Below are 11,574 nucleotides of genomic sequence, written 5' to 3' on the forward strand. Positions count from 1 at the left end.
GGGTGTGCCACCCACATTTTCTGAGCCACAAAGAGCGAAGAGCCTCCTACAGGCCCAAGGAAGACAAAGCTGTTTCCTTTTTCTTTTCCGGGGGTGGGGAGGGACACCTCACACAGGCTAGTACTTGAAAAACCACCTTTAGCATCCTTGGTTGATGAAGGCAGAGTCCCCAGATGCTAACGGTGCCTCTGTCCGCCGTTCTTCCAGCTACCGTGGAGCGGGAGATGGAGCTCCGGCACAAGAATGAGATGCTGCGGATCGAGGCCGAGGCACGCGCCCGTGCGAAGGCCGAGCGGGAGAACGCCGACCTCATCCGGGAGCAGATCCGGTTAAAAGCAGCCGAGCATCGCCAGACGGTGCTTGATTCCCTCAAGTAGGTTTGAACAAACCCATTTTGTTCCGTTCCATACAGGCCTGTGGTTTTGCAACTCTGCCTTCTTTCCTCTCCAGACTCCCCTCCTTCCTCTTCCTGCTCCTCCCCATCTCCCATAATTGGGAGCTGCCCTCTTCTTCACCGTCAGACTCTTTACAGTCGTACCTCAGATCCCGAACGCCTTGCGAGTCGAACGGTTTGGCTCCCTAACACCACAAACCCGGAAGTGAGTGTTCCGGTTTGCAAACGTTCTTTGGAACTAAAACGTCTGACGGTGCTTCCGCAGCTTCTGATTGGCTGCAAGAGCTTCTTGCAGCCAATCGGAAGCTGCGCCTTGGTTTCTGAACATTTTGGAAGTCCAACCGACTTCCGGAATGGATTCCGTTTGACTTCTGAGGTACTACTGTATTCACTATTATTGATTAATATACAGTGGTGCCTCGCAAGACGAAATTAATTCATTCCGCAAGTCTTTTCGTCTTGCGAGTTTTTCGTCTTGCGAAGCACGGTTTCCCATAGGAATGCATTGAAAATCAATCAATGCGTTCCTATGGAAACCGCCTTCAGACCAGGTTTGGGGACAGTCTGTCCCCCGACCTCTTCTGAAGGCCGGCGGGGGGGCGAAAGTCTTTGCTTCCCCCCGCCTGCCTTCCCGGGACAGCGGAGACTTCTCCGCTGTCCCGGGGCGATCTTAAAATGCTGGCAGGCGGCAGCGAAGGCTTCGCTGCTGTCCCCCAGCATTTTAAAAGCCCCCGGGACAGCAGAGACGTCTCCGCTGTCCCGGGGCGATCTTAAAATGCTGGCAGGCGGCAGCGAAGGCTTCGCTGCCGTCCCCCAGCATTTTAAAAGCCCCCGGGACAGCGGAGACTTCTCTGCCGCCCGCAGAAGCCTTCGCTGCCGCCCGCCAGCATTTTAAAATCGCCCCGGGCCAGCGGATGAATTCTCCACTGTCCCGGGGCGATTTAAAAGACCCCGGGAAGGCAGGCAGGGGGGACAAAGACTTTTGCCCCCCGTCAGCCTTTAGAAGAGGTCCAGAGGGCTCTCCAAGCTGCGGATAGCAGCCTGCTGCCCCGTGCGAGGGGCGCTCTTAAGCAGAGCGCCCCTCGCGCGGGGCAGCAGGCTGTTATCCGCAGCCTAGGCGGGAACTCTTCTGAAGGCTGGCGGGGGAGAAGGGCTTTTCTTCCCACCGCCAGCCTTCAGAACAGCCTTCTGAATGTTGGCGGTGGGGAGGAAAAACCCTCCTCCCACCGCAAGCCCCGGGAACAGAGGAGAAGCGCTGCGCACCTTCCCCTCTGTTCCCAGACCTGTCCTGAAGGCTTGCGGTGGGAGGAGGGCTCCCCTCCCCACCGCCAACATTCAGAATGCTGTTCTGAATGTTGGCAGTGGGGAGGAAAAACCCTCCTCCCACCGCAAGCCCCGGGAACAGAGGAGAAGCCCTTCGCGTCTTGTCCTCTGGACACAGTATACGTAATAAAAATAAATAAAAGTACAACCCAAGATCCAAACCCTTGACTGAAATGAACAAATTGAGCCACCTAGTGTATTTATTTATTGATTTGGTATATTTATATTCCGCCTTTCTCTCAAGTTTGGATTCAAGGTGGCCTACAGCATTTAGGAACACCGGCTATAAAATGCAGAGTAATGAGAACGAACTAGTTGAGAACAATAATCAAACTAGATTACAACGTTTCTTGTACCAGGGATTAAAATGTAATTTGCCCTGATAGCAGCCCAGAGACCAGCATCATCTGAACCTTAGTTTCCCTGTAGGCCTGTCTGAACAGGAAGCTCTTAGGTTGCCAGTGGAAAAAAATAACAAAGAAAGAGCCAGTCTTAACTGTTCTTGGGAGGAAATTCCATGTTCTGGGAGCGGCCACAGAAAAGGCCCTGTCTCGCGTCATCACCAACCGTGCTCCTGGTGTTGATGGGGCCGAGAGGAGGTTTTCATTTGAGGATCAGTTCCAGCTTGCGGCCTGATGTGAGGGTGATGGTAGCTCTCTTTGCCTCCTTCTTGACATCTCTCGCTCGTTTGTCTCCCTAGGACTGCTGGGACGTTGTTTGGAGAAGGGTTTCGTGCCTTTGTGACTGACTGGGACAAAGTGACAGCTACGGTGAGCCAGGGTCTGGTGGGCAGAGGCACTGTGCAAAGGTGCAAATACTCGGTTTCTCTCTCCGTGGCCTGGGAGTGGGAGGTGACCAGGGAGCTGCTGAAGTAGAGAGAGAAGGGAAGCAGAAAGAAATGGGGAGGGGATGTAGCTTACTGGCAGAGCACCCGCTTTCCATGCAAAAGGTCCAAGGTTCAATCCCGCAGCATCTCTCTAAGTAGGGTTGGGGAAAACATCTCTGAAACCCTGGAGAGCTGCTTCCAGCCAATGTCGACAGTACAGTCATACCTCGGGTTGAATGCGCTTCGGGTTGAGCGCGTTCGAGTTTCGTGTTACTTCCAGGTTTTGCTGCATGCACAGACGCTCAAAATGACAGCGAAAAGCGACGCACGCAGACGTGCCATCGCTAGTTACGTGTGCTTCTAGATGCGAACAGGGCTCCGGAACGGACCCCGTTCGTATCCAGAGGTACCACAGTACTGAGTTAGAGGGTATAATAAGGTACGAGAACACTCGTATCAATATACTTCACTGGGAATACTTTGAAACATTTATCTAGTTAAGTTCAGTGTAACAAATTTTATTCCTTGTTCTTTATCTCTCTATTTAGTTTTGGTTTTGCATTGTCTTTGTATGATTGCAAAGCACAATAAAATTTCATGGTGGGTGGGATACAAAATGCCTTTATATTAGAATATACAGTGGTACCTCGGGTTAAGTACTTAATTCGTTCCAGAGGTCTGTTCTTAACCTGAAACTGTTCTTAACCTGAAGCACCACTTTAGCTAATGGGGCCTCCTGCTGCCGCCGTGCCGCTGGAGCATGATTTCTGTTCTCATCCTGAAGCAAAGTTCTTAACCCAAGGTACTATTTCTGGGTTAGCGGAGTCTGTGACCTGAAGCGTCTGTAACCTAAAGCGTCTGTAACCTGAGGTACCACTGTATACCATTTATTAGAACATATAAACACGCACACACAAATGCACATGCTCTGACACAGTTTTGCACAGAAGGTAGGCCATGGCTGGCCCTCCCGTTGTAAGAAGAGCAAAATCTTCACACAGAGAAATAAACAGTCCATCTGTTCTCAACCAAAGTCTTTCCCACTTCTTCCTTTGGCTTTTCTTTAACTCATCACACAGCATTAAATCCCAAGCTTTAGCATAGGGTAATGCAATATAACAGTTTCACCAAAACATTGAAACACGCACAATTAAAATGTGCAATAAAAACCAGCCCGTTGCAACAGCGCAAGGGTTTAGAACAGCAATTAAAACAATTAAAGCAGGAGGATTTATGTTGGGAGATCAGGGGGCTGCTTGTCTGAACAGGTGCATCTTCAAGAGCAGATGGAATGTCAGTAATGTATTTTCAGCCGGGAGAGCTTAAAGAGCCTGTTTAAAAAGATGTAAAAGGCTGGGACAGTCACAGGATCAAGTGTTTCCTTAGCGTATGTATAGTTCTGGGTTTTTCCTAGCATGCTGCCCTTACGGCGGAATGAAGTCAGCCTTTCCAAAAGGGCCTTGAGTCTTCCTTGAGACGACATTCATTATTTTATATCCTGCCTTTCTCCCAGTGCAGAACCCAAGGCAGTTTGTGGTATAAATTAAAACGAATACAGCTAAAGGCACATCATACATATTTTAAAAGCAATAAAATAAGTAACTCTATGAACAATAATCATTGGAGCAGCACCCAGGTAAGGCCTAACAATGAGGGCCTGACTCTACCAGGCCTCTGGTATTGGCCTGATCAGAGCCAGAGTAAAATTATCTTTTTACAGATGGTCACTGAAAAGTCTTGGACAGAAAACATACCTCGTCTGCCGTCTTAGCATTTATTAAACCACAAACCTCACATATTGGACTGATCAAAGCAGGTATTAGCCTGAGAGCATAGGAGCCAACTCCTAGGGGCCGAGGGGTTTTCATCCCCCCTAATATATTTGAGGGAGCCAGCGCCTCCCCAAAGTTGATGAGCGTTGCTATTCAAATAGTTGTGTGCACTGCATCATGTGATTGATTATGTGGGGTGGAGCTTACCTGGCCCCCTCCCCCAATATTTTATTCAGCTTGGCACCCCTGCCTTAGAGTAATATACAGTCTACAGGATAGACATTAAGCGCTACTTGAGAATGTGGGCCCAGACCTCCAGGCTCGGGATAAGGTGGGGCGGAGGACGGTTTCAAACTGGCTCTAAGCAGTCCCTGTTTCATCAGATATTACGCTGGCGGGAGCTCTATATTTTTGGGAGCGCTAATCAAATGCTGGCTGGTGAGACATAGGAAGAGAATTGTGTAGCAGGCAGCTCTTCCCGGGGTTTTATATATGAATAGAAAAAGGCTCCCAAAATCCTTCCATGTGTGTTGGAAGTTATTTACCTGTTACAAGGGCATCGGAAGCCATTGGTTTGCCTAGTCCAGCATTGCCAACACTGAACTAGAATGAGTTTCAGGCCCAGAGTTTTTCCTAGCCCTAGCTCTGGAGATGCCAGAGATTTTATTTTATTTTATTTTATTTTATTTTATTTTATTTTATTATTTTTGAGATGTCAGAGATTGAACCTGGGCTCTTCTGCACACAAATCGGATGCTCTACCAACTGAGCTGTGCTCTTTCCATTCACACTTCCTCCAACGAGTTCAAAACAACGTGCAGTCGTACCTTGGAAGTTGAACGGAATCTGTTCTGGAAGTCCGTCCGACTTCCAAAACGTTCAGAAACCAAAGCGTGGCTTCTGATTGGCTGCAGGAAGCTCCGCAGAAGCCCCTTGGGACGTTCGGGCTGCAAAGAACATTCGCAAATCGGAACACTCACTTCCGGGTTTGCAGCGTTCGGGAGCCAAAACGTCTGAGTACCAAAGCGTTTGGGAGCCAAGGTATGACTGTACTTGGTTGTCTTCCCCAGCTCCCTCTCTTCTCAAGAACCCTGAAAGGTAGGTGAGGTGGACTCTGACTCCCAATAAGTCATTTGATGAGTTTCATGGCTGAGGGGGGGAAATTTGAGCTTGGGTTTCCATGGCTGCAGTCCAGCAATCTTAACCATTATATCACACTGGTGGTCTCCAACAAACCTTCTGTACACTGGGGCAAAAAAAAGGTTTGTTAGAGCTTGTATTTTGCCTTGTAGATGGGACACTGAGAGAAGCATTCACAGATATGACACTCTTAAACAGGCTTCCTCAACCTCGGCCCTCCAAATGTTTTTGAGACTACAGTTCCCATCATCCCTGACCACTGGTCCTGCTAGCTAGGGATCATGGGAGTTGTAGGCCAAAAAACACCTGGAGGGCCGAGTTTGAGGAAGCCTGCTCTTAAAGATGGGAGATCATTGGGGTGGTGCGATCTGATTTTTCTATCCCTCCCTGCATTGGGTTTTTGATACAAATCGTAATTGCATTTTAGGTACACTAGGTAGCGCCTTTGCTGTTTTAGTGGCGCGATCCACCTGAACGCAGTCACTACTCTCCCCCCCCTTTTTTTTTTTGCCACTGCCAGCCTGGTAGTGGAGCTCGAATCGTGCCTTTCGGCTTGCAACTGATCATCAGCTGCTGCCGCAGCGGGAAAACTGTTGAAGCAACGCTTTTCCCCTCTCTCCCCAATGCCAAAAATATAGCCCTTGTGTAACACTTCGGGCATTAAATGGAACAGGCATCTCTTGAGGCTGCTGGTGTTTTGGATCCCAGCTCCTTCCCAGCCTGTTTTTGCTGAAAGCCGATGGGCAAGGGAGAGAAGGGGGCCTGCCGCAGTTGCCAGGCAACCGCCAGAGGATTTTCTGCAGCTGCTTCTTGGCCCAGGAGATGGTCCCTGGCTATTGTCTGTTTCCAGGTGGAATGAGAAATCCCTTGTGGTGGGAAGACTCAAGCAGCCTAACCCCAGAAAAGGCCAAGAACAGCCTCAGCAGTTTGCTGGGAAATGCACCGTGAATCTCTTGTGTCCCTCCACAAAGGTTGCAAGATTCTCAGGGCAGGTCCCCTCTTGCTTACGTGACTTTGCCAGGCAGGAGTGGGGAGCCTCAGGCCCGGGGGGGCAGATGTGGCCCTCCAGGCCTCTCTGTCAGGCCCTGGTAACTCTCCCCCAAGCCACACCCCTCGCTGGCGCTTTTTTCACAACCAGAGTGCTTATTAAGCCTGGCGGGAATGCAGCCTGGTAATGCTGATAAGGCCTCTTGCACATTCGCAAAGCTAAGCAGGGTCCGGTATGGTTTCAAAGTGGATGGGGGACCGTGTGTTGAGATCCCTGCATTGCTGGGGGTTGGACTTGATGACCCTTGGGGTCCGTTCCAACTCTACAATTCTGTGATTCTTTTTAAAAAATACAATTTTTATTAAGTTTCCAGAATTTCACAAAAAATTCAGATCATGTAATTACATCTTCGTTCATAGATAGACTTCCCACCCATTCCTCTGCAGTGTTTTTATTCAAACCCTTTTCTACTGCATTGTATTTCAAGCTCTTTATCAAAAAACAAGTCCCTCTAATACAATTATTTTGTCATTTTTCTTCCCCTGCTTGTATCTCAAATCATGCCAGTGATTTCATTTGACTACAATATTTTTTTCTAATAGTCCACAAATGGCCTCCACTCTTCTCTGGAAAGTTCATCATTTTGATCAATTAATTTTGTTGTTAGCTTTGCCGTTTCCGCTCCGCCCACTTTTGCTTCTGGCCCCGCCCACCACTGCTATGTCATTCCCTCCCCCAAAGGCTGTCCATCACTGCTTTGCTGCCTGTGATTTAGCAACTTGTTTCTAGCCACACCCTCTTTTCCCAGGCCACACCCCCTTCTCACATTTGCTTCATACCCTCCTTGAGAGTTTTTGCCTTGCTGGAATGTGTCGTTGAACTCTGAGCATTTCTCTTGCTAGCCTGGATAGAGGATAGGGAGGCCTCAGTTGTTCTGCTGTGCAAAGCTAAAACATAAGCTCATTGTTCTGCCCAGTTTTGGACTTGGGCCCTGCCTGCCAGTGGCATGTGGTGGAAGGTTGCCCAGAAAGGAATGGCAGTCGCTACAGATCACAAGTAGGGGGAACAGAATGATGGACTACATGTGTCAGTCACCTGATCCGGCAGATCTCTTCTTATTTTCCTAATGCAGTCCTCGACCAGGGGGGCGAAAAAGCATGCATGTCAACTTTATATACTGTCTTCCAATCCGTAATGTGCAAGTTGGAAGCACGTCGATACTGACAACAATAAAACAGCAGTATGAAAATCCCCCAATTAATCCGCAGTAACGTATAGAACAGGGGTCAGCAAACTTTTTCAGCAGGGGGCCAGTCCACTGTCCCTCAGACCTTGTGGGGGGCCAGACTATATTTTGGAGGGGGGGAAAGAACAAATTCCTATGCCCCACAAATAACCCAGAGATGCATTTTATATAAAAGCACGCATTCTACTCATGTAAAAACACGCTGATTCCCAGACCATCCGCTGGCCAGATTTAGAAGGCGATTGGGCCGGATCCGGCCCCCGGGTCTTAGTTTGCCTACCCATGATATAGAACAACACAACACACTGTTCATAACTGGCAAGGACAGATCAGTGTCGAAAGCCGTCAGTTAATCACCTCTGTAACTTATTTCTTTGGAACTGTGCAATGAAAAGTATTCCTAATCAGGCAAGGAGACACAAGTTTTGAGATAATTAAACAGCAGCAATCCCTTTTCCGTTTCATCAAAATATGGCGGCCAGCTTCTTCCTCCTTAGTCTAAGCATTGCTCTTGTAGAAACCAGCAGGAGGATGGGGACAGAACTAGAATGAGTTGGCTCAGCCCTGTCTGTGGCTCTGGCGCCATCTTACCATTGGGGTCCCTGCTTTCTGCTTCTGAATATCAGATGCGGGAAACTGCAGGAGTAGAGAATCTTGTGCTTCAATCCTGCTTCCAGGCTTTCCAGGGGCCTCTGGCTGGCCACTGCGGGAACAGGACACTGGACTAAATGGGCTATTGGCTTAATCCAGCTCTTCATATGTTCAGCCTGACCATTGGGGGGCAGATGGGATTTGGAGCCCATCAAATCACAGTGCCGTTTTGAGCAACTTTGCTGTACTGTTGCTTTCCCCCTCCCCTCTTTTCCATACCTCCTTTTGATCCGGTGTGTATTTTCCTTTAACGAGTGCCGCTGGGCATCAGGAACCTTGGCAAGGGGAGAGAGTTTTATGTAGCGGCAGCCAGCCTGAGACTCTTTGATGGCATCGGAACTGCCCGTAGCAAAACAAGGGAGGTCAGACACCCCATCGAGCCCAGCCTTGCAACCCCTGTGACAGCCGTACCCTGGAGGCGGGTTGAGGAGAGAGGGGGCACGGGTTCATTTTGAGCGTGCCGTGGAAGAGAAATAGCCTCTGGTGGGCGCGAGGAAGGAAGCAGGAGACCGTGTTCCGCATCGTGCCTGCGACTCTGGTGAAGTTATTCTGCATAACTCAACAGGCACTGCGAACATCCTGCCAACTGGGACCCTCTGCCTGCAGCTGTAATTTGTTGATGCTTGTGTTAAAAGGGAAGAGAGGAGAGGGAGAGAGAGAAAAGCTCTTAGCGACATCAAAATGGCCCATTAATCAACCCTGGCCTCCCTTTGTTTTTATTATGATTCCTTCAGCTTGAGCAGAGAGGCAAAGAGCATCTGCAGCGGAGGAGCCTGGCAGGTTTTTGTCCTCCTAAAGGACAGGAACTGAGATGGGGAGGGGGGGTTAAGGGGCCTTGCGGCATGCGTGTCTTGGAAGCAGAACGGGGGGGGGGAGGCAGAGCAAGGGCTGTGATGAGTCATCCACGCAAGAGACCCTTAAGCCTATCATTTCATGCACACACCAGCAACTCAGGATTGGCCGGCTTAGATTGGAAGTCTGAGGATCCTAGCGTTTTATCTTTGTCTCAGGTTTCTAGTCCTCACTGTTGCGGTGCAAAAACATAAAACCTAAGAGGGTTCTTCAAGGCAAGACTTCTACCGTTTCGAACAGAACTGCCTAAGGAGAGCTTTTACAAACAGCCCAATAGTTTCTTGTCGCATTGCAGGGAGAAAGGTGGGGTGGAATAATTATTATTATTTATTAGTACTATATCATTTATTGGACTTATTAGTCACATTTTAAACAAAATATAAACTCAGAGCGACTTGAAACATAGAATAGGTGTTATCTATTGGGTGGTATTGAACTTCTGCCCAGCATAGATCCATTGAAGTTCATGGACCTAAGTGAATTATGCCTATTAATTCCAGTGAGTCAACTTTGGGGGGGGGGGTGCAAGGCACACTCCAGAATTCCCCACCCCACCCCCAAAGGAAGGCTCTCATTTAGTTTGTTTGAAATTCAGATTTGTACTCTCACTGTATACAAGTTGTATAAGTGACAATAAAGTACAGTGGTGCCTCGCAAGACGAAATTAATCCGTTCCGTGAGGCTCTTCGTATAGCGGTTTTTTCGTCTTGCGAAGCAAGCCCATGGACAGCTTAGCGGATTAGCGCTACAGCTGTCAAGCGGCTTCCAGCGATCAGCTGTTAAGCGGCTTATCAGTGGAACAGCTGATAAGCGGCTTAGCGGCTTAAGAAAAGGGCGAAAAAAGCGAAAAAAACCCACGGGGGGATGCAAGATTTTTTTCGTCTTGCGAAGCAACCCCATAGGGGAATTCGTTTTGCGAAGCGCCTCCAAAACGGAAAACCCTTTTGTCTAGCGGGTTTTTCGTCTTGCGAGGCGTTCGTCTTGCGGGGCACCACTGTATTTCAATTTTCAATTTCAATTTGTCTATATCTGCCCATGCCCCCCAAAAGTCTGATTTAAAACATTTTTGTAAAAAAAGAACCGTCAGGCAGGTTTGGGGGTTTGTTTGCTTTTTTGTAAATTAACCTTGAACAAAACCAGCAAATTTTATTTTCCTTCCTTCCTTCCTTCCTTCCTTCGACAGGTGGCCGGCCTGACCCTCCTGGCTGTTGGCATTTACAGCGCCAAGAACGCAACTGCGGTCGCTGGCCGGTACATAGAGGCCCGTCTGGGCAAGCCGTCGTTGGTGAGGGAAACCTCTCGTTTCACCATCCTGGAAGCTCTCAAGCATCCCATTAAGGTAATCCCTTCTAACGTACCGCACAATTCCTTTCATGAGGGGGTGGAATAACCAGGTGGAAGGTACATTCAGCGACATCATAACCAAACGCATTTGTACTTAACTTATTTGTGGCATTTATATTCCACCATTTTCCCAAAGATTTTGTCGAGTTCGTGGCCATGCCCTGCCACTACAGTTACAGGCAGGAATGCGCCTGAATACCACTTGCTGGAGCCCTCAGGAGGGGATAATGCTCTTGTCTGCGTGGTCCTGCTTGCAGGTTTCCCCCCACACAGTTGGTTGTCCAAGATGCTAGACTACTGGCTTGATCCAGCAGGACTGTTATGTTCTTAATTTTCAAGCCCAGGGAGATTCTGAATTTATAAACAGAAGGGATTTTTACGGGCTGAAACCAATGCACCTGTTATTTAGTTCAATATATGCATGGAGTCTTCACTCCGGATTTGTGTAGGTTTACTCCTTAGCCTTTCTTCTCCTGAAGATGTCCCTCAAGACAGCAGGTACATACCGTATTTTTTGCTCCACAAGACACACTTTTTTCCTCCTAAAAGGTAAGGTGAAATGTCCGTGAGTCTTATGGAGCGAATGTGTGGTCGATCACTGGCTCCTTTCTGGCCCCGCCCCCTTGCCCAGACCTCCATTGCTGAATGTTCTGCAGACAGAGGCTGTTTGTTTCCCCGGCAACATGCGACTGGCTGATTAGATTATCTGTGTGGAAACTGTAGAAACGGCTCCCATTCCTTTTGTAAAGAAGCTGCAGAACTGTGAGTTGAACCCCATAAAAACAGGATTTTTTCCCTTTGCAAAGTAAGCTCAACAACTTTGAGCTAATCCTCAAAAAACCGGGGCTTTCCTCCTCAAAAAACCAGGTGTGTCTTATGAAGCGAAAAATACGGTACCTCCTTCTGGCAACTCCTGCAACCAAGCTGGTGCCAAATGTATTGCTCTGTTTCCCTTTGGTCCACATAAACAAGGCCAAGAATGGGGTCTTGTAGTTTGGGCAGCCCAGGACCTCCATACACAGCACCCCAGGCTTGCGG

The 11,574-nt window shown here is 48.7% G+C and overlaps 1 protein-coding gene across 1 annotated transcript in view; it reads left to right on the top strand.

The window, feature by feature from the left end:
* The window catches only part of ATAD3A (ATPase family AAA domain containing 3A), a 45,063-nt gene that overhangs the window by 7,469 nt on the left and 26,020 nt on the right, over positions 1-11,574 (top strand). The window contains exons 6-8 of the mRNA XM_083752655.1: positions 208-373; positions 2,418-2,487; positions 10,376-10,531. Of these exons, the coding sequence (XP_083608781.1) occupies positions 208-373; positions 2,418-2,487; positions 10,376-10,531 (392 nt within the window). The remainder of the gene's footprint in view (positions 1-207; positions 374-2,417; positions 2,488-10,375; positions 10,532-11,574) is intronic.

The sequence above is a fragment of the Podarcis gaigeae genome (genome assembly GCF_964106915.1).
Source record: "Podarcis gaigeae genome assembly, chromosome: 8".
NCBI classification, from domain to species: Eukaryota; Metazoa; Chordata; class Lepidosauria; order Squamata; family Lacertidae; genus Podarcis; species Podarcis gaigeae.